At 49.6% G+C, this 22,114-nt stretch overlaps 1 protein-coding gene across 1 annotated transcript in view; it reads left to right on the top strand.

The window, feature by feature from the left end:
- The first annotated feature begins 2,995 nt into the window (after nucleotides 1–2,995).
- The window catches only part of TSHZ3 (teashirt zinc finger homeobox 3), a 69,680-nt gene continuing 50,561 nt past the window's right edge, over nucleotides 2,996–22,114 (top strand). Inside the window, exon 1 of the mRNA XM_061387880.1 lies at nucleotides 2,996–3,078. Coding sequence (XP_061243864.1) covers nucleotides 3,039–3,078 — 40 coding nt within the window. The 5' untranslated portion in view covers nucleotides 2,996–3,038. The remainder of the gene's footprint in view (nucleotides 3,079–22,114) is intronic.

Here is a 22,114-nt window from a genome sequence, read left to right as displayed (position 1 = left end):
TAGGTGTAGCTAAAAGATCCCCGTAGAGATCAGGGTTCCAAGCTGTGCCAAGCCGGACCGGAACCTTGTTTTCGTGCCCCGGCAAAGTAGCGCGGTCGCAATATGCACCCCGCATAGCCCGTGTTGTGCGTGACGGGCTGTCGCGGCGATGTGCAGCTCATTGACACTGATGGATGCGCCAATGGTTGGACGGACAGATGTTGGGGCGGATCGCACTGCGCGCAGTGCCTGAGCGGGGGAGGGCGAGGCAGCGATCTGGCGGTGGCTGCGGGCTACGCTGAGACCGGAGCTCAGGCCACGGCCGACAGGGGGAGAGGGCGGAGGGAACTGAGATTTGGAAAGCTGCGCCGGGAAGGAGAGGAGGAGGGGGAGCACGAGCCAGGGCGAAAGTCTCAGCCTTCCGTGCACGGTGCTCAGTGCTGTGCACTCGCTACAACGCGTGGACCCAAGCGGGCGCTCGGCGTGTGGAAGGTGAGTCAGGGCGGCAGGAGGTGACCTCCCGCGGCGCCTACTCTCCTTCAGGCAAGTGGTGATCAGTGCCGCAACCAGAATCCTAGAATCCTGAGGCCGCGGGCGGCGTCTGCCAACTCACCGTTTTCTCCTTCGCAAGAAGCGTTTCACGCCCCACGGCCGCGTCTCCCGGGCCTGGAGGGGCAGTTGCTCTGGCCTCTGCGGCCGCAGGCACCAACTCCGCGCCACGCGCCCGCCCCACGCACGAGGCCAGCCCGGGGCCCAGCCGCAGCTAGACTCCAACTCCCCGCAACCGCCCAGGGTCCGCATCCCGCAACTCCGTGCGCTCCTGCGCACGCCAAGGCGCAGGAGGCGGCTTTATAGCCCCGGAGGACGGCGGCAGCACATCTGCATTCAGGGAGGCGTCTGGACCGAGCCCAAGCCCGCAGGCTGGGGGCGAGCGGAGACTTTTGATCTTACCGTCAGGGTGAGATCGAGGTCTCCTGGTCTAAAAGAAAAGAAAGTATGCCTGTGAACTTTTAAAACAAACTTGCAAAAAACAATCACAAGGAAAAAATAAAGAGAAGAGGGGGCAGAAGAAGAGAGGAAAGAGACTAAAAAAGAAACATAAGTGGGGGGGGGGGTGGTAGGGAAAGACGGGAGAAGGCCGGGGTTTGCAGCTCCCAGAGCGCTCAGGCAGTCAGTCCCAGGGCGCGGGGCTTCGGCCCTCGCCCGGACTCTCGCACGCGGCTCACAGGGTACTCCCAGGGCCCCAGCGGCGCGCCCAGAAGCAGCACCGCCTAAGGGGCCGTGGGTCTGGCGGCCGCCCCCGCACTCCCGCCACCGCCGCCCGGCAGCGCCCGGAGCCAGCCCCGCCGCTGCCGCCCCATTCCCGGCCCAAGAGCTGGCCCAGGGAGACGCAATCGAGCCCGCAGCGCATCGATGCGCCGCCGCCCGCGCCGCTCCGGCTCCGGCTCCCGCTCAGCCGCCGCTGCCCTGGGGTCGTCCCATTGAGCTCCGGCCCACCCGCGCCCTCGCGGCCGCCAGTAAGTGAGCCCTCTTTGCCCCGCTGCCAACTCAGCCCTGCCAGCTCCTCCTCTCCACGATCCGCCGGGCTGGCCCGAGCCTCGGCGACCCCAATCACCCAATCAATAATCAATTCTTTTTGCCCAATACTGCCGGAAGGCCAGGCACTGGGCGCGGTAGCCCCTCTCGGGGCGCCCCGGAGCGGGGGATGGGCTTGAGAGTCTGAGCTCCTGCCCCCGCCCCCGTCCCGCCCTCAGATCTGCCAGAGCCCGTGGTTGGGGGCGCGGTCCGGCGCCTAGGGGGCGAGGGACGGGGTGGAGGTACCGTGATCTTCCCAGTCTGGAGAGGAAACTTAAGAGGCACCCCCTCCCTCGCCCACCCCCGGGACGGGCCCGGGAAAGTTTGCCCGGGAAAAAAAAAAAAAAAAATTGGGGGAAGTGGCGGCGGCGGGTCCCGGGGGAGGAGCTCGGGAGGCGCGCGGGGTCTGAGAGCAGCCCCCACCCGCTCCAACCCGCGCCCGCCTCCTCTCCCGAGGGCGCCGGCGCCCGCCCGCGGGCCCTGGCATCCCCGGGGTGCGCGGGCCCAGGCCCGGGGTCTGAGCTGGGGGCTTTGGACGCGGCATGTGGAAAGGAGTACGGCCCGGGAGTGGCAGCGGGGGATAGCCAGGGGGCGAGGCCGGGTGGGGAAGAGGGGCAGGCGGGAGTAGCTAGTGCCCCGGGACAGGCTCGGCCGAGCCGGCGCCGCGCCCCTGCGTGCGCGCAAGGGGCGGAGGCGGAGGGGCGGCACCCCCTCCCAGGACTGGGCGGGGGTCCTAGACAGGCTCGGGGCCGGGAGTGGGGGCGCGGCGCCCCCGCGGGCGGGCGAGTGACACGATCATCTCCTTTTCCTTTAAGCTTGCCTGTTGCCGACGCCGCCGCTCCAGCCGCGCCGCGGGCAGAAGACTGGACCGCTGAGCCCCGGGCCGCGGCGGCGGCGGCGGCTGAGCGCCCCCACCGATGCCGTGACCCTCCTGCCCGGGGGCGGGGACCCGGGCTTCACCGGCCGGGGCCGCTCCGGTGCGCCTCCTCCCACCCCTCTGCCCGCCTTCTCCCCCCACTCCCCGCCCCCCGGCCCCGAACCCCGCGCACCTCGTCTGGGGACGGGGCGGGGGGTGGGGGGGGCAGGGCTGCCGCTCCTCTCCGCCCCTCCTCCTCCGGCCTCTGGAGCGATTTGTCAAACTTCCCATTCCGCCGGCAGCGCGGTCCTCCTCCTCCTCCTCCTCCTTCACCACCTCCTCCTCCTCTGCCTCCTCCTCCCCCCGCGCTCCTCCCTCCCCGCGCCTCCCTCGCCCGCCCTCCTTCTTCCCTCCGCACGTTCGGGGATCGCGGCGGAGCGCGGAGCGGGGGGGACGCGGAGAGCCGGGGCGCAGCAGCATCCTGCGGGCGGCCGCTCTCCGGGGGGGAGGCTGAGAGCCGGCCCGCCTCGCCCCCCCGCGGGCCCGCCGCCCCTCCCTCCCTCCCTCTCAGCCCGGCAGCGGCGGCGGCGGCGGCGGCGGCGGCAGTGGCAGTCGCCGGAGGAGCATCATGCCGAGGAGGAAGCAGCAGGCGCCCCGGCGCGCAGCAGGTACGAGCCGCTTCCCCTTCCTCCTCTTCTCCGCCTCCTCTTCCTCTCCTCGCCCCGCGTCTCCAGCCGGCGGCGACCCCGCTCCTTGCCCCGCTCCTTGCCCCTCTCGCTCTGGCCACGCAGAGTAACTCCGGGGCGCCGGGCTTTCTCACCGCTCTCCTGTCTGGTGCGTGCGCCCGCCCGGCGGACCGGCGCCCCCCGGACGCCCCGCTGCGCTCTGCCGCCGCCCCCCTGCTCCCCTTCCCGCTCGCACCCACTTCGGGAACCGCGCTCGCCCGCGGCGAACTGAGCGGGGCTGAGTCCTGCCTCCTCTGCTCCCCGCCTGGCCGCCGAGGGGGTGGGAAGGAGCCCTCTTCTGTCTCTTTCTGTGGGGGGCGGGCGGGGTCACCTGAGTTCCCCGGGACACCTTCTGTGTCCTCTCGCGGCCGGCCGGCGGGGGACTGCCCGGTGTCTGCCAAGCGAAAGAGAGCGAACGAGTGAGCGAGTGGGTCCCTTTGGCCACCTTACTGCTAATCCGATTGATTCTTCATTTATTGGGCCCAAACCGGGCACAGCGGTGGAAACCAGAGCGCACAGGGTCTGGGTATTGTCAGATGACTGTCAAGGCGATGTTAGATGCTGGCGTTCTCTTTACCCTGGTTTGTTTTCGCTCACCCCCACCTTCTCCTTCTACTGCTTCTCCCATCCTCATTTCCTCCTGGCACTTAGTTCTGGGACGTATCTGAGTACTTTCTTCGCCGCCCCCCACCACCCCCCCACCCCGCTCCTTTTTTTCTCTCTCTTTTTTTTTTTCCAGGAGTGTCAACTCCTGTTAAGACTGAGCCGATTTTTTTTTTTTTTTTCTTTTCTGGAAAAAGCATCATTGAAAGCAAAACAAAACCCACACACATAACATTATTTTGCAATAATGTCAGTTGGGGGCATGTTGCTTGGAAGAAGGGTTTCTGGCCCTTTGCCACCCTTGATTTGATGACTGATTGATCGCCCGTCATGCTGCTGCCTTTGATCTATTCATTCCCAATAAACATCAATAAATCACTCGAAATGGTGAGGCCAAGCTCTGTGACGTCACTCGGGCCCTGTCAGTGCAACTTCTGGGATTTGGGGCGGACTGCTGAGAGGACCACATATGGACGGGATGTATTTTGATATGAGTAACACTCAGATGTGCAGAGGTTCAGATGCTGCCTGAAGGGGAGGGTTGAGTGGAGGTTCATTTCTTTTTTTCTTCTCTTCCTTTCTTTTCTGTTCTTTTTGTGGAAGAAGGGAGGACAGGGAGCAGGGTCAGGGCTTTGCCTGGCGCCCTTCTGGGATGAAGGCACTGTAACCATGCCACCGGTGAGTGCCTGTAGTGGCAGTGGGAATGATGGTGGTGGTCACTTCCATGGCTTCAGCGGGCATTGCCAGTGGAGCTCACACACTGGCTGCACTCTGAACTTGAGTCTTCTCACACAGGGTCACAGAGAGAGAACGCTGTTCTTTCTTCTCCCAGAAATGTACTGACCTGTTAGTGTCCAAAAGAAATTGTTGAAGAAAACAGACTTGGTTTGGGGCATATGCTGCCGATTTTGCTCTGTCCTCAGAGTTACCCAAATTTACAAAGTTTGAAAATCACAGTCGTGGTTGTAGGGAGGGTGCCACCTCTCAAGTCACCTTCTGGCTGGTGCTTTTTTGCCCATCCCATCTTCTACTTTAAATTCCAAGCTCAAGCAATGAGCTTATCTACTCAAAATAAACTCTCAAAGTTTGGAGGACTCCTTTACAAAGTTGGACAGTAGGAGTGTCTTGGGCTGCTTCCAGTCTTTGAAATTTTTTTTTTTCCTTTCCTTTTTGGATGTACATTTGAAGGTATCTCTCTGCCTCAATCAAATGAACCATATGTGATCACATCTTTACATTTGGTTTAGAGCCCTCTCCGCCGTTGCTTCATCTTTCTCTTCCACCTTGCCAATCTGAGACTCGTATTTGATAACTTTCTGCTAAAAATATTAGAGGAGGAGGAGGAAGTATGCTGTTGGTTTTATTTTTTTTTAAAGCAACCTGTTCACTAACCTTTTTGCACCTTTAAAAAATGCCAGCCAGGAAATCTCAGGTCAGTTAAGAAATGTTCATTATATAAAAACTTGACTGCAGGACTAATAGGAGCTGGAAGAATGGTTTTGCTCTATCAAAATGACCCGTCAAAACGACTTTGTTTCATATTTGATTTAATTGTCTCTCTCCTGACAGGCACATTCATCAATAGCTTAATGGTCAATCAGAAGTTGGCAGCGTGAGTGCTTTTTTTCTTTCCCATACCCTGGTTTTGGATTTACTTTATCAGAATGCCTCTGCCTAATGGACGTGTGGAGGAGGGGGTGGGGAATGTCTGAAGGGCTACTTATTTAAGAGTGGAGGGATAAAAAAAAAAAAAACCTTCCACATCCAGGCTGGTGATAAGTATACACAGGCCAGTATGTGTGCTGTGTGAGTTTGTTTGTTTGTTTGTTTGGATGGGCAAAAAACTTCCCATTTTTCTTTTCTTTTTTCCCTCCTTTTTCAGTTCTCACAGCTGCAAGTTATAAGGTTCATGCCTGCTTTTGTGGCATACTGGGAGTGATGACAAATTGATTGCTTTGTACTGATAGAGAAAGAGAGTGGGAAAAAGAAAGATGTCTGCTGATTGGTAACTGGAAATCCAGTCCCAGCAACCTTGAGAAGACTCAAGAATTTTTTTCCCCCTCCAAACTGAAAGGTCCGCTCAGCCATAAAAAAAGAAAAGTTGTTTTGCCAGCTTCATTAGTGTTCACCTAATTAGCTGTAAACCTGATGGATTTCTGACAGCTTTAATGATTGGAGATGACAAGCTCGACGCAGTGTCATCCCGCAGAATTAGGTTTGCAGCTAGTTTGATGTAATCAAGTTGATATTACACAGTCCTGGCTGCCTTTAGTTGTGCATTAACTCAATTTTCTGCTGCAGGTGACAAATGGGCTTTGGTACCTGGATAATCATGTCATAGGAATTAGGGCCCTTTTAATGGTCTGGGGTAGAATAACAACCACAAAGGGCTGAGAGCTGGGGAGAGTGTGCAGACGTAGCACACAGGTGCACAGTTTTTACATCTAGGCCAAATGTAGCGCTGCTCTCCAGAAGGCCAAGGCAGGCTCCAAGAATCCCTGAAAAGACGTATTTCTGCACTTCAGGATTTTCTCTTTTTGATAGAAATTATGCATGGCTGAGTGTCTTTTCTCAAAGGGAAGAGAGAAATTTCTTCACCTGCCAAGGAAAAACCTGGGCAGGAGTTTCCTTTCTCCAGGCGTGTAATTTCAAAGGGCTATACGTTTGTGCTGGACAAATGTCGTTACCCGTAGAAGCTCAGAGAGCAGCGGGGTGACAGAGGCCAGTGTCCTTCAGGTAAAACGACCATTTTGTCTCCTACGCGTAATGTTTGTTTTTCAGTAAGTATGTTTTTTGAAAATAGCAGAAAAGAAGTTCAAGCAGTACTTAATAGCAGATCTCGTTTTATTCTTATTTGTTCTCTGGAAGGAAGTGTAAAATCTTAATAAGCCCTTGCCTAAACTCCTCCCGCCCCTGGCCAAAAAAAAAAAAAAAAGGAAAGAAAATCCTACAAGCAACAACAACTTGTCATTGACCTTTTGAGTCTTATTTGGTGAAAGAGAAAAACCATCCAAGGAGTTCTTAGGCAGTTGTATTGCAAAGGTAAACCTTCAAGCGTCTTGACTTTTGGCAAAGTGGTTTGGACCCCTTAGGACCTGCTGGAGTAACAAATCACTGCGGGTCCCCAAGGAATAGGTTGAGCTTGTGGTGGCGAGGCCTGGAGGTTTTACTTTGTGGGTAGACATGGACGAACTAGAAGATGGCACACGTGGCGAGGCCCACGTACCACCATCCTAACCTTCCTAAGTCTCGTCCACATATCAGGCAGCTCCGGAGAGGAGCTTTTCCCTCTTGGAAGCACATGGATCATTCAGGAAGGCATTTCGGCCTCAGCTTTGGGAATTCATTTGCTCTCAAAACCTGCCACACATCTCTCCTTTGGATAGACATTCTACCCGGTAGCAAGGTGACAAAATGACTGGTTTTGATCACTCTGTGATTCTCCCTCCCCCCTTTTCCTACAAAACGAAAGGAACAATGTAAATTTTAAAAAAGAGAAACTGAGAAGCTGGAGGAGAGAAACAAAGAGGGCAGGAGCCAAGGCCATTCCCCTGGACGTCCACGTAGGGGAGAGAAGCTTCCAGAATTGGCTGCTGTGCCCCCATTATCTTGACAACTGTCAGTTAGAGCTTCAGTGCTCTCCAGGGCCAGCCTTGATTGTGAGCGGCTGATGTTGTCATTTTGTTCTCGGTTTTGCCTTGAGCGCGCTCATAAGTGGGAGCCAGGTAGTCAATAACTGATGTATCAGCAGTTATTCCCCAAATTGCCTCACAAGTCTGCGTTTTCCCTCTTTTTTTAAACTAAAGATTGTTTTGTAAAGTGATTAGAATGAAAGGTGACTGCTCAGGGCCAGGGGAAATGCCGTGAAACCCAGGTGAGTTCCCAGAATGAAAACCCCTGGTTCCCCGCCCTCCACTTCTGGGATTCTGGAAGGGGAAGGATCAGCTTCTGGAGGGCAACGTGGCATCTTTCCTTTTTCCTGGCATCTGGCAGAGCCAGGCTGGGGCTAGGGCTGCAGATGCAGGCAGGGAAGGAGCAGGGAGAGGATGGGAGTCCTGGTTCGGGTGGGTGCCCCACAGCCATCTTTAATAACAGGAGCAGGCCAGTTAGCCGAGCACAGTTTGTGAGGCTTTCCTGCTGGCCCATTTTTATTCCTGCCTATCACTGGACAAACTATAAAAATAGCTTTAGTCTTGTAGTAAAAAAAAAAAAAAAAAAAAGGTAGGGTGTGTGTCTACTTTCTGTGTTTGTCTGCATCCAGCCCAGGTTAGGAGGCCTTTCAGAGAAGCTGTTTTGTAACACCCCTGGAACCTCACCCCGTAGCCTGTAGGGAAACAGGACAGAACATAGCGGTGGTATCACGCTGGACCTTCTCAGGTGTTCAGTGTGTGTATGTGTTCTAGTTATGTTCCAAATTGCGGTTTCTCTGTCTAAAGTTAAAAAATGAAAGGTGAATACAATATATTGTATTTGGTAACAATGATATGGACTGGTACATCGAGACAGATAATGTGCACTTGTAATTAGACTCAATAGACAGGCAGTCATTTTTAAATTCTTTTGACACATGCATAAAATAGTCATATAATAAGATAAGATGACAATTTTATGTTAGGTTGATAAAGTGTCCTGATACATGCATTTAAATGTCTGTAAGCCTTAAAAAAAAATTCAGACAGATTAATTCTAGTTTCCAGTATTTGTAGTTAGTCATTAAATTAATTTTCAAATCCTACTAAACAATGGCTATGAATATGTTTTTTTTCCTGTCTTTCTTGAGTCTTATACCTGATTGTAAGGAATGGATACATAGATTTGGTAGCTTTCTCTAATTTTTCAACATTTGTAAACATTTATGTTAGACATGGGTGTAAAAATTCAGGTTACTGTTTGTGACTAGAAACATGCTATGCAGTTTTAGAAGCTGAGAAAAAACACCAGTAATAGAACATAATCTTCTTATGACCACTTGCCTGAACAACTGTCATACTCCACATTTAGGAATCTTTATTAGAAAGATTACATAGTGTCCTTGACCAAATATTGAATATTTTATAAGCCCCATTTAAAAAAGAAGACATTTTGAGCACATACACTTGATTTGATCAGCACTTAGATTCTTGGGCTTAATTACTTTCAATTTTGTAAATTATTTTAGTATTTCAACAAAAGTGGCCCGAGAGACATATGGGGTGGGGGGAGCATTTCTCTAAAGGTCACGTTACCTGGACTTTTTGACCCTCTCCTTACCTTATTTTCTCAAGTGTGCTAAGGTGTGGCTCTTGAAGAATAATTTAAATTTGTTTGGGCTTAATGATAAATTATTAATTCATACTGTCAGGACACGTGTTATTAATTATGACTGTGTTTTCTTCATCCAGAACAGCTGTTGGGGAAACAGTGTAAGTTCAGATTGTCTTCGAGGGTTGGGAGCCAAAGCAAGGAACTTACCAACTCCTTGTCATCATCTTCCTGATTCCCTTGCTTTGGGAATAAAGGATTGCAGGGGGCGGAGTGAATCGGGGAGAGAAACTCCTAATTCTGGGCCAAGATGGGTGCTAACAAATGCTCATTCATGTACCTTTTTAGAGAGCAAGCCTAACTGCCAATGCTCGGAGTCCAGGTGGGCTTCTCGGTGGTACCTGCTGCCTTCCCCAGTCTGGTTTCCATTCCACCAGTGTCTCTTGTTTTCGTCTTTCTCTTGGGTAGACCAGAAGGTCAGGTTTGCAAGTTTATAATAGCAGAAAACAAACTACTCTGAAAGCTTGTCTGTCCCCCAAACTGGAACCCATCTCTTGGAGAGTAAAGGGCTGTTTGGTAATATACATGAAATGACTCCAATTCATTTACTTTTGATTTTCTATCCCCATCATTAAATCTAGTCCTATGTATTCAGTTTCCTCTGAGTTCTTTGAGAAATGCATGTTGCATAAAATAGGCAATTTTTAATGAACAATTTAATGTAAATGGGTTTTGAATTTAAATTAATATTAATGAAGCCTTGAGTGAATTTATTTTGCATACGTAAAGACTTGTAAGTCTTTTACCCATGTGCTTTCTCCTTTATGTAGTAACACTGGTTGGGTGGATTAACCAGCACCTTTTAAAGATTTATACTTAAAAAATGAAATTGATTTTACATGTCCAATAGCACCAACATATCATTAGGCAAAAGCGTTACTTAATTTAAAGAAAATATACCTCATTTTCCAATTAAAACTCTCCCTCTCCATCGTCCTGAAAGCTGCTGTTGGTTTGGCATTGCTGCCGGGGAAAATACACACCAACAATAGTTAGTTACTACAATCAAGATGTTTTCTTTCTTTGCCTTACCTCTAATGCATTATGTATCCCAGGATGATGGGAAGTTCTGTAATTAATTCTGTTAGATGTAATTGCTATAATCACTTTGATGTTACACATAATAAAGGTAATATGGTAAGCACATAAAAAATATAAACACCTTATTGTAACACTCCTGCTAAAATTCCTTCTCGTCAAGTCTGGTTTATAGACAAGTGTTCTCAACTCTTCTTGGTCATAGGTGACAATTTATCTGAGATGTGTTCATTGATATTCCAAAGGAAAGTCAGTGATTGGAGAGGATGGGCCTTGGCTTGAAGGGGTCTCCAGGCTGATTGCCTAGGAATCTTAATTCCCCTTTCCTTAAAGATGTGGCTAATGAAGAAAAGGTAACCATTAACTTCTGGAGAGGTGAGAGGTAAACAGTTAGGAGGGCCTATGGAATGAAGTAAGAGATGTAGGAATGGAAGAAGAGCTCAGAGAAGAGTGATGGTAGAGATTTCAAATCAGAGGAGATGTTGTGCTATAGCTTTTCTTATCCTCATGGTGTGGGATTATGGGAAGTGCCATGCGTTTGTGTGTGTGTGTGTGTGTGTGTGTGTCTGAGAGAGAGAGAATATAGGAGCATGTGCTTATGGGTAACAAGAAAAAGCCACCTTTCTGTAACAGTGCAATAAAGGAAATTAGCACAGAATACATGCTTTATTATTATTACTATTGCTACTGTTAGACACCTTTCATGGGGCATCTGAGGACTGTGCCTGACTGTTGCACATCCCACCACAGAGTTGGCCAACGTTGCCTGTTGGACCGAAACATGTGATCTTTTGACATTTCCACTCCCCACCACACACACATACACACACATATCTGTGTACCTACCCTGGATCAAGCCACCATAGGGCATAAGTTTGCCTGAGACTCTGAGCACACAATTCTTGTGGAATGTTTCCAAACACAAGCGAATTGTTCTTGCAGAAGGTGGAGGATGTGGTGGGAGAGGAACCCTGTTATTTAATTTTCCCCCTATGGATAACCTGGAGTCACCCTAGCAGGGACATTTGACCCCATCATCAGCTGCGCTCTGTCCTGCGTGCTACAAAGGTCAAGAGGTGTCCTGCCCTGATGTTGGCCTGACGGCTTGAATGTGAATTCTCTGCTTTTATATTTTGTTTTTCGGTGTGTTGTAAGAGACCGAGTCTGTAAATCAGCATACGCAGAAATAAAATAAGCCAGAGTGGATGTGTGAGAAGCGGATCCTCCTCTTCTCTGGAGGAAGGGAAAGGTGTTTGCAGACGGCGCTGAGATTCATTGACAGCAGTGGTTCCCTAGCCTGTGCCCAAGGCCTGGGGAGCGGGTCTGGCCCTTGCTTTCTCGGGCTGGCTGGCTGCAGACCAGGCAGGGAAGTGGGGGTGCTGCAGAAGGCCGCTGGGCAGGGCCTGTCTCCTGGGCATCGGGCCTAGCATCCCGGCCTGCCAAGGTGAGCAGGGGCCGAGGACCGGGTCTGGGGTCCCAGCGTGGACCTGGGCTGCAGTGGGCCAGCCATCAGCTCTCCTGCGGTGACTCCCGGCTGGTTTTGATGGCGAGGATGATAAAAGGTCTGAGAACTCCATAGGCCCCTGTAATCAGGGCCAGCGCTGACATCCTTCTCAAGTTTGACAGCTTCTTCCTTTTCTCTCCTCACCGCCAAGCCTTTCTCAACCGAATTTCCCCGCCCTCCCCTCCCTCCCTCCCTGCCCGCCGCCCACCCCTTCCCTCCCTCTCCTCCTTTCTGTGTGTGTCTCTCTTGTTTCATGTTCTTGATCAGCCTCAGATGCCGGGAATTATTTTTTTTCGGGCGGGAGGGGGAGTGTTGCTTTAGGTTTGTGGGTTGGGCAGGTGTGAGAGGAAGTCTGTGTGTGTTTTTTTTTTTTTTTTTTTGTACTGTAGGCCTGTTGCTAATTAATGTTCCTCCATAAGATTCTGTCGGAGTTGAGTAATGTTTTTGATCTTTATGCCTGATAACTGCATACTTAATGAGATTTCAAAGCTGTGAGTGCAGCTCCCTACAATTATTGACAGATGCCTTTTCTTTGCCATTGGGTTCAGCTTCATAAATCCTCTTGCCGTAATGAGGTTCAGCAGCGCCACCCTGGCAGTGAGCTAATGAAAGGGGGGAGGGCGAAGCGGCTCTGGGCTGTCTGACACATTTTTTTCCTTTAAAATTTACTATGCAGATGTCAAGCTGCGGACGATTACTTCAAACATGCTAATTTTTATCTTGCTTTTGTGTCAGCCCTTTGCCATGAAAAAATAAATAAATAAAAGGACTAACCTTACTCCGCTTCATTTCTTTTCCCTTTTTTTTTTTCCCCAAAGTCACATTTTTTAATAACCCGTGGTGTGTGACTGCTGGGGACTTTGACACGCGCGTGGCCTTTTGCAGGTATCCAGTGGCAGAAGCTTTTTTTTTTTTTTTTCTTCCCTTGCCATCGGAAGGGCAGGGGGAGGATAAAGTGTGATTTCCCCAGGCCTCCCATCAGCCTGCCCTAAGTATGCACTTGAAACGTCGGAGAATTCATTTCAGAGTTCTGAAACTAGATCCCGGTGAAGAGCTGCGCCATGCCAAAGAGTCGATTTCCTTTTCAGCGGAGTCATACATCACTGACCCACCCTTCCCTCCTGACAGAATGACATATGTCATTTATCATATGGGCCCCAGCCAGACAACGGGGAGGGGAGGGAAGCCTGGTCCGTGTGATGCAGCCTCCTCGTCCTCCCACTGTACACAGTACCGCTGGCTTGCAGAGAGAGCACTGCTGATTTGGCGGAGGGAGAGGGAGGAGGGAGAAGATGCAGGGTGAGGGGAGGAGAACCTGCTTGTATGGATGGCTGGGTGTGTGGCGTGGCGGGCACGAGATTGGCAGAGGCACCGCCGAGGTTATGTTCTTTAATATTATCTGCTAAACCACACTGCTCAGCCTCTGAGGCTCTTCTGACTCCCCCCACCCCCCGCATTCCTTTTCTCTTTTTCCCCCCCTTTTAGTAGTCAAGGGAAAAAAAAAAAACGAGCAAGCAGAGCTGACAGGTATCATTCAGCCGCCCTGGCTTGTGAGGGGTGGTATAAATGAATCTCAGGGCTCCTGGCTTCACATGATTCAAACATGCGTTATTGAAGATGGATGTTCCTTAAAAAAAGATTGATGGTGGATGCCGGGCTTAGGGTGCCATTTATCATTTTGAATATTATTTAGACTTGCCGTGTAAACCTGTAACTTGAGAGTTGGACGAGCCGAGGCTGGGTAGGGGCCTGTGTGTGTGTGTGTTTCCATCGATTGGCCTTGGGTTATCATTGCTGCTGACCAGATGCAGTCCCTCCCATTTACAGTATAGAAGACACCCCCCTCCCGTAAAGGAGGGACGGTTTAATTTTGAATAATTTCCAAGGACACTGGGGAAAATGAAGTATCTGTGATTTACACTAACAGGCAACTTCTTTCTCTCTCCTTCTCTCCCTCTCTCTTCCCCGACAGAGGCAGTCATGTACGAAACATTAAAATATAAACAGAGCCGTAGTTGCCGAAGCCAGGACCCTTGTCTGATTTTTTTAAAACTCGGTGACATGCTTGAAAAAAATAAAAATCTGTATCCACAAAGCTTAGCACAATATAACTATTTAAAAAAAAAAAATTACCGATTGGCTTGGTTAGCTGTGTGAGAATGAAGAAACATAGACTTCCACGTCCCAGGAATATTTCAGATAAAAAATGATCTACCCCTACCCCTGCTCCCAGCAGCCTCCCCCCTTTTGTGTCTGCACTGGGTCACCCTCCGTAGGCCCCCTGCAGACCCCGCCTCCCACCCTCGCAGGACTGATGTGGACAGCTGTTTCCAGGCCCAGACGGTTAATCCCTCCTGGTTCTTTTGCACCCTGAGCTCTGCTCCAGGACACCCCCACCTACTGGAAGGACTTAGGGACGCAGGCTGGCTCTCCCAGGCCCCCAGCTGCTGGGAAGCATCAATAACCATTCCCCGTCCAGCTTTAGAGGCCTGCTGCCGGCTTCCCGGTGGAAAAAGGGAAACAGAAACTGCTGGCCTTCCTGCTGGACTCCTCCAGTAGGAGAGCCCCGATAGAGCAAATTTAATTGTCAGGCATTCTATTAAATATGTGACTTTATTTGGGTCTGCTAATTAAATTTAGGGCTTCTTGTATGACTTATCGTGTGGACATTAATTTTAAAAAATGATGGGACAGAAAGTTAGACTGGGGTCGTTTTTTATCTAAAGAAATGAGAATCGAGAATTCGTGGAAGGGCTGAATGTTCATATCTTGCTGCTTCTTGGACAAACTTTTCCCTGAGGTGTTAAAAAGCCTGCATTTCCCGTGAATAGGAAAGAAATGAGAATGTGGTGTATTCACTCACCAACTCCAGGCAACTTTGTGTGTGTGTGTGTGTGTGTGTGTCTGTTTATTTTGAAATAACTTTATTAGCAGCCTGACACTATGCACAGGCTGACTTAGGAGTCACTTTTGGTGTTGTCCAGCTGCTGCCAAAAATTGGGTGGAATCAGATATATAGCCTTTGTTGGTGTCTGGAATCACATCTGACTATAGAAAGATGATATTGTTTCTTGCCGAGACTTCAAGGAAGAAAGCAAAACTTTGATCCTCTGCCCTTGCACTTGGGCAGTGTTGGAGGTAATTGGAGTACAAGTGCCAGTTTGCAGGAACAATTGTAAACACCTTTGATACAAATGGCATCATCCCATTTTTACTGATTAGAAAAACTTTGCTATTAAGAGGTGCAAAGTCCATTTCAGGTGTAATTGGTAAGGAACTGAGTGCACTCACGGGAAGAAACCTTGTTTTGTTTTTTGTTCGCTTTTCTTCTTATCCCCTTTTCTCAGTTTTATGGCTGGAGACATGATTTATTGCAGCCATCCATCTTGGGGGCTCATCCATCACACCCGGGTTGCTAGGAGATTGTGGCAGCAGCTGTTTGCTCTGAATCAGACAGAAAAGTTGTCAATCATCAAAGGCAGGTGAATAGCATTAGAAACACGCTATTGTCAGACGGAATAATTAATCAAAGAGAGAAAAGATAATTAAAAAGATATGACCCTTGCAAGTACTTGCTCTGGGTTGCCTGGAAAAAAAAAAAAAAGGAAAGAAAGAAAGAAAGAAAAACTGCCTGGTCTTTTCTAGACACTTAAGCAGCTGAGGGCTGATAAAATATGCACTCTGCAGTGCATAGTTTTTAATTAATTGAAAAAGGTTCAACATTCAAAGACGATGCTGGAGAAAAGTCCGATTATGAGCAGAAGTAATATTTATTGTTTGCATGAAGGGCTTGACACACAGTTCTAACTTTCTGTCACAAATCTCTGGCTTCTTAGGCTGGAGGAGTCGTGGGCTGGGGTCTTCAGGTAGCCTTCCAGTATCCTTTCTTTAAGCTCCCCTAGTCATCACGTTGGGCCATTCAGGAGAGCTTCAGACCTGAGAACTGGAGTGGAGGGCAGACTGGACCACAAGCCACTCCGCAGTTTCGGTGGGTCTAGAACAAATGAATTCCTTAGATCACAAGTTGTTTTTTTTTTTTTTTAAGTGAAGATGGGAGACTTGCAAAGCATGCCATGAAGTCCACCTTCAGGGTCCACGGAGAAAGAGCACTGTGTCAGTTCACTCACCTGGGAACGTGTTCCAGGTCCCAAAGGGAAACTTGTAATCCATCTTGTGCGGCCCTGGGAAGCGCACCAGTGACTCACATCCTGAGTGATCACCTGGCATCACATTCTGAAAAGATCCCCACTCACAATCCAGAAATAATTTTGGGTGCCCATTTCAGTCGCAAAAATATTCATAGATTAGGAAGTTCATCCTTGCCTTTTCTGAAGCTAAAATATTCTGGAAAAATTGGAAAACGTATTAAAGACTCGATAGAAAGTGGCATATCTGGAGTTGCTTTTCAGTTAAATATGCTGCACGCCCTGAAACAGATCTACTCTTTTATTTTTGGATACTATGCTTGATTTTCACACCATTCTCCTCCCAAAGAATAGCAGGACTTCTAAAATTAGCAGGTGGAAAAAAGGCTTTGAATATTAGAATTCCTGAGAAGGAAGAAAACCACATTTTTTTTTTTTTTTAAGTTGGGACACCGTTTTCAGGGCACAGCACATCAGGAACTCCAGCCCTCAATGCCCCATGCCGGGCAGCACTGGGGATGCATCGCTGAGCATCCCGTGGCAGTCCCCAGGGGCTACCTCTCGCTATGTGAGGTCCACCTTCTCCCTTAGTACAGTGGGAGTACTAAGTACAGTACACCGCTCTGGCTTTTTGGTAAGAGAGAGACAGAGAGAGGGAAATAACTCAGATTAGAAAAATCACCTGCCTGACTGTCTGGAGCCCCTCGCAGATGCCTCACCTGGGCAGGTGGCTGGAGGAGGGTCTTGTTCAGAACTTGACCTCCCAGAGATGGATGACTTTGAGTTCAAGTTGCTGCTTGGGTCCTTGAGATGGTGTTCCTTTGATGGCCTTTTGAGCCCTTGAGTCAGGCTGGGAGTTTCCTGACCACATAGTGGTTATCCCTTGAAGTTCAACATTTTCTTGGGCAGTGCCTGCCCTTGACCTGCAGGGGGCTGTGCTGCTGGAGGCCTGGCAATGCCAGCAGATGCCTGGTTGGGACTCGGGAGCTTGGTTAGGTAGCTTACAGAGTTCAAGGAGTCACCAGGAGACCCGCCTGTCCTCCGTGAGCTCTGGCTATTTGGAGATGGGCATTGAGTAGTCCCTCTCATCCTTTGCAGAGAAATTCTTGTAGTTGTCATCTCCCCTTTCCAAATAACTGCTGAGAAAGCACATTGCCTAATGTCAGCCAGAGCAATTCCAAAATGTGGCGGCTCGTCAGGGAAGGGCAAAGGAAGAGAGTTCGTGCGAGTCATTTATGGTAGATTTATGAATTCATAGATAAAAAATACCAACCTTTAGGGCAGGTGAAGTCAGATTGAAATTTGCTTCCCCTTAAAAAAGGAAAACAAAACCCAGGGAGAGAATGGAAAGTCTTCAAGTTTGGAGAAGTTGGTGCACACCAGTTTTTTTCTGGAGCTGCAGCTGAGATCTAATGTCCTCTCCGGTAACCGCCCCTCCCCTCCCCCGGCATCTGTTTAAACGATGCACAAAATAAAAGAGAGACAGAGAGAAGGGGCCCAAGGAAGGGTGCGTTGCTTACTCCTTAGAGGTTTTCATTTTGTGAGTGTCCGTTTTGACCAGAATTTCAACGTCTCTGTCCCTGGATTATGGTTTCTGTGATGGGGGAGGAACGCGCACTGTCTCTGGTGTCACAGGCGTGTGCCAGGACTGAGCACCATGTTTGAAGTCTTTGTGATGGTGAGAAAACCCAGGACTGCACTGACCCCCACGCCAAGTTGATATTTGAGTGTTTCATCTAAGTGATACGCATTTTCCTCCGAGTTTGGTGAGACAGGGTTACCTGGAAGTCATTTTGGATTTTCCCGGGTCAGCTTGCCATAGTCTTAAGGCAGGCTCGGTCCTCACCCTGTGGAAACCTTAGAATGCCACCCATGGAAAGAAAGCCCAAATTACCCAGTGGGACTCCCTGCAGGTAAAGACATTTTGAAACACTTAAAAGACCTCGGAACTGCCTAAGATGCAGTCATTACTTCTCATCCGCCCAAGGAAGAGCTTTTGAAAGGGGGTGAGGATTCCTATTTGGGAGAGAAGATGGGGTTCCCAGGGGTTTTCCTGTGGTGAAATGTTCCCCTTTCTTGACATTCCGTTTCCTGCCTTTGTTTCTGCTCTGGGCCTGGAATGAAATGGCTCTTTCATATATATTAGTGAAGACCATGCCGGGGTAATCTATGAGACTGCGATGGTGGTATTTTCTCTTGCTTTTCTGTATAAAATAGTAAGGCAGCACGAACACTCAGCTACGTGCCTGAGGTTCCTACTGGGATGGTTAGGTGAATAAGTAATAGAACAAACACGGAGTCAGCTGGGCAAAGGAAAATAAATAAATAAAATAACAGCGTGTTCTTGGTTCTGAGAGCCCTGCCACACGAGCTTGTTCAGATCAGGTCCTGGAGCTTCAGACTCTCTGATGAAATGGGGGGGGCGGGGGGAGAAGGGTATTATTTGGAAACACATGTACTCATTCCTTGTGAAAGAAGTGAAGTATTTAACATTTCTCCAAGGAAAACATCTTTCATTACTTGACGTGTTCTGTGGTAATGATTTTTCAGTTCAACAAACAAGTACTTATTAGCGTTCGCGCGGGAACCTAGCTGAGGTGGATGGCGGGGCCATTTTTAACGGGAACTCGGCAGCCAGGGTTAAAGGGAGTCTGGCCGGTCACTGGTGGCCCTGGTGCCGGGACCCAGGTCTGCTCCAGACTTCTCAGAGCCCGTGCCTCTGGCCTGTGGGCTCAAGCTGGCAAGAATCAACAAAGTTGCTTCTTCGGTTTTTTGCAAACAGGACATTTGACTTTCTGGTATGAACTTGATGATTCCACATGGGTTGGCCTGGAGAGATGGCACGCTCACATGCCAGGAGTTTGGCTGAGGATTTGATGGTTAAATGGATTGTTTTGGTTAAAAATGATACAGAGGGAGGGGAAGCGGTGAGGTGTGTGGGTGCAGGGCAAGGGGGGCGACTTCCTCTCCTGACCCCACCCTATGCACCTCTCCTTGCTTGAGCAGCTGTGGACTCTGCTGCCCACGGTTAAATCCTCCTGATTCCAGGTGGCCCTGGGGGCAGCTGTTAGGGCTCTCAGCTCTCTCTCTGTGGGCGTGGAGCCTTATCTTTAAGGCTTATTTGTCCCCAGTTCCTAGGGACCCTTGAGCATGACCTTCACCCCTGGTTTATTTTGCCCATCTTTTCTCCTACTAGATAAGAGTGTCATCCAGTCCAGTTGCAATCCTGGCCCACAATGGCGTTTTTTCTGCTTTACCTGCCATTCATATTTTGGTGTCCATGAAATTAGACATAGTGTGAGCTGCGGCACTTTTTCATAATCCCAGTAAACATTTTCCTTGAAACTGGAGCCCCCCACCAAACTGAGAATGAGTATTGATGGGTGATGGCTTTGTGCAGATTTCATTTTTGGTTCAGTTCCCAAATCCAGCTGATAATCTCAGTGTGTCAGCCCCAAATCACATCTGATTACGGGTCATCTGCCCTCATCGCCCCCAAAAGCGTGATCTCAGCTTACATCCCAGGAGGACGTTTTTCTCCGCAAGTGAGAATCCTCTCTTGCTCTCAGATGGCACTTACTCGGTGGCTTCCTTCTGCCTTGTCAGTGTGGGGAATGTAGCGGTTAACACTGTTTATACATTCCAGGAGTATTAAGCAGTTAGGTTACTGGAACTGTGGCAGAGCTTGTGGGAGCAGCATTCTGGGCTGTGCCTCTGTCATCAATTACTGAGCATTTCATGAAATTCCAGATGTAATAATAAAGTTTATGACGATTATATTGTCAGGAGGTACAGAGCACACACCTCATTGACAACTGAAGAAACAGGTTGAGCCAGCAGTTAGACGGTGATGTTAGCACACGACAAAGGGTCTTTCAGGAAACATAATTTGTCCCTCCCGCAAGCAATCGTATGCATTTTTGTGAATGGAAGCATGCGTTTTGGAGCCCCAGCTACTGTAGGAAAAGGGAGAGAGTAGGAAGGGGATGCCCTTGGCTGTACGGAGCATGTACAGCCTACCTTGTGGTCGCCCTGACCCAGAACGAACTGTGCTGAGGAGGTGGCCTCTGCTGTTGGGGAAGCAGGCATGGCAGAGACTCAGCCACTCTGCCCAGAAAGAGCCTCCCTTCCCATGGAAGTGCAGGGTGCCCTGGTGAGGAAATAGAAAAATGGACGTTCTATTAAAATCAATAGACTGTCACGGCCTGACCGGATAGCACAGACACTCCAGTAGGTGGCAATTGGTGGACACGCAGTGCCAGGGCCCTTGGCCGCAGTGAGACAGCGCCTGCCTTGCTTCCTGCAACTGTGTGCAGTTTCCTCTCCCTGTGCATCCATGACATTTCCAGAAAATTCGTCTTTACCAGAGGGTTTCACTTCCCTGTGCTACGGCAGAGCACGGCGAGCAGAGTAGAGCAGTGGTCAGGAAGTTTCCTGGCAGGTCGTAGCCTGGTCCACTGGAAATTAGGATTGCTGTGATCGTTTGGGTGTTTGTATAAAGGCAGATGAATTTTTAAAAAACAATTCACGGCAGACACAAAATATCTGTGACAAAGACAAAAGCGATAAATATAAGCTATTGCATGCTATGAGAGAAAATTAATGCACTTCTTTTAATTCATCAACGAACCAAAAAAATTCTTCTAGACATGTCCTTCCTTACAGGCACATTTCTTGTAGTTCCAGTATAGGTGAGCCCATGAAGGCTGGGCATTGCCCTGTGCAAATTTCCTGTAAGAACCCTGCTTCTCAGATGCTTTGGTTTAGTTGAAGTGTCTCTCTAGGGCAGGGATGTGTTGCTGTTTCTTTCATGGAGCCTGGAGAGGGATGCAGGGGCAGAGGGTCTTGTGGGGTTGGTTCTCACCTCTGCTCTTGGGTAGAGGGAGATCACAGGGGGCCCACGTCCACCTGAGTGAACCGGGCAGGCGCTGCCTTTCCCACTAGCGTGCGCCCATCCCTTCATTGTGGGGTCATCTGTGCCGGGGGCAGTGAGGGGGCACACAGATGCTGGGTATCCCATGCCCTGGGGCACTGACCACCTTCTCTAGACAGTATCCCCGCCAGTAGGAGCAACTGGGAAAATATATTTCCAAGAGTCTCCATCCATATCCAGAATCACGCTCCCGCATGGTCTGCTTCATGACCAAGAGGAGATAGGAGTTCCAGCCTTTTTTTTTTTTTAAATTTTAATTTTAGATGGAACTTGGCTACTTGTTAAAAAAGCTCATTGATGTTTTGAATCCAAAGGGATGTGGACCACACAGCATGCTAAGTTTGTTTTTTTTCTCCCCACCCCCATCACTAGTTAGGGTGGGAGGTAGTGGAAAGAAGAAAATGGAGCCGGGGAAGATAGGTTCGGATGCTACTGAGAAGGGGCTGGCCTGGGCTGGGACAGGGGGCAGGCCAGGGGGCTATGGCTCACTGGCCTCTTGCTGGTGCCTGCATGGGAGGCATGGGGTGGGCAGGCAAGGCCTCTGCCTGAAGCCCCCGGTTCAGGGTGCTGGCCAGCTTGCCTGGAGCATGCTGGCCCATTAGAGGTTTCCAGAAGACCTGGACATGAGACTGGATAGGTTTTGAGATATACTCAGGACAGCTGCTGAGAGATTTTTGTGCAAGTTTTCTTTTTTTGCCTCCAAATTTACGACTGTCGTGGAAGGCAGAGCTGTTACAGAGAGAAACCAACCTTTCAGTAATCACGGAGCAGCTTTTATGAATTAAAAAAGAAAAAGAAAAAGATCTTGACCCCTTTGAAAGGAAATAAAGGAGGAACCCAGTGTAAGGAAAACATAAAAAGCTGATATTACAGTTTTTGTGATTACTCACATCCTAGGCTGGGGCTTGAGGAAGCCAGTTATAATGGAATTTCATTTTTTTTTTTTTTTCCTCTTCCTAGTGTGTCTCTGCTTTTTTTATTTTTTTTCTCCATTAGAATGAGGAGTGGTTTGTACTTGGTGTGAAAAAAAAAAAAAACATTTTGGCACGTGGTCCTTGTTCTTAGCTGACCGGAGGCTGATGGGAGTGAAGCTAGGATTGTGTGCCCATGTAATGATTTCTCCAACGACTAGGGAGCTGTGGAGCCGTGCTGCAGGGTAGGCCTGCAGACTTCCCCACCCGAAATGCTCACACCCCCGGGCACTGTCCCCAGGGCTCCCCCTAGACTTCAGTCTTGATGCCAGCCTTTAACTGAGGTAAGCAAACAACCCCAAGACCACAGATGATTCACCTTCAGATGTTTAGAGGTAAAAAATCTAAAGCCATCTAGTGGTTAGTTATTATTAGTAGCCAATTTATGAACACCATTTTTAAAGGATGATGTTATTCCTATTAGTATACAAGTTGCTGGGAGCAGTTCACCAATTTCACTGATGTGAAAAATGGGGGCTGAGAT

This window comes from Bos javanicus, chromosome 18 (assembly GCF_032452875.1).
Source record: "Bos javanicus breed banteng chromosome 18, ARS-OSU_banteng_1.0, whole genome shotgun sequence".
Lineage (NCBI taxonomy): Eukaryota > Metazoa > Chordata > Mammalia > Artiodactyla > Bovidae > Bos > Bos javanicus.
Note: the sequence above shows the minus strand (reverse complement) of the source record. Positions and strands in the feature narration are given on the sequence as shown.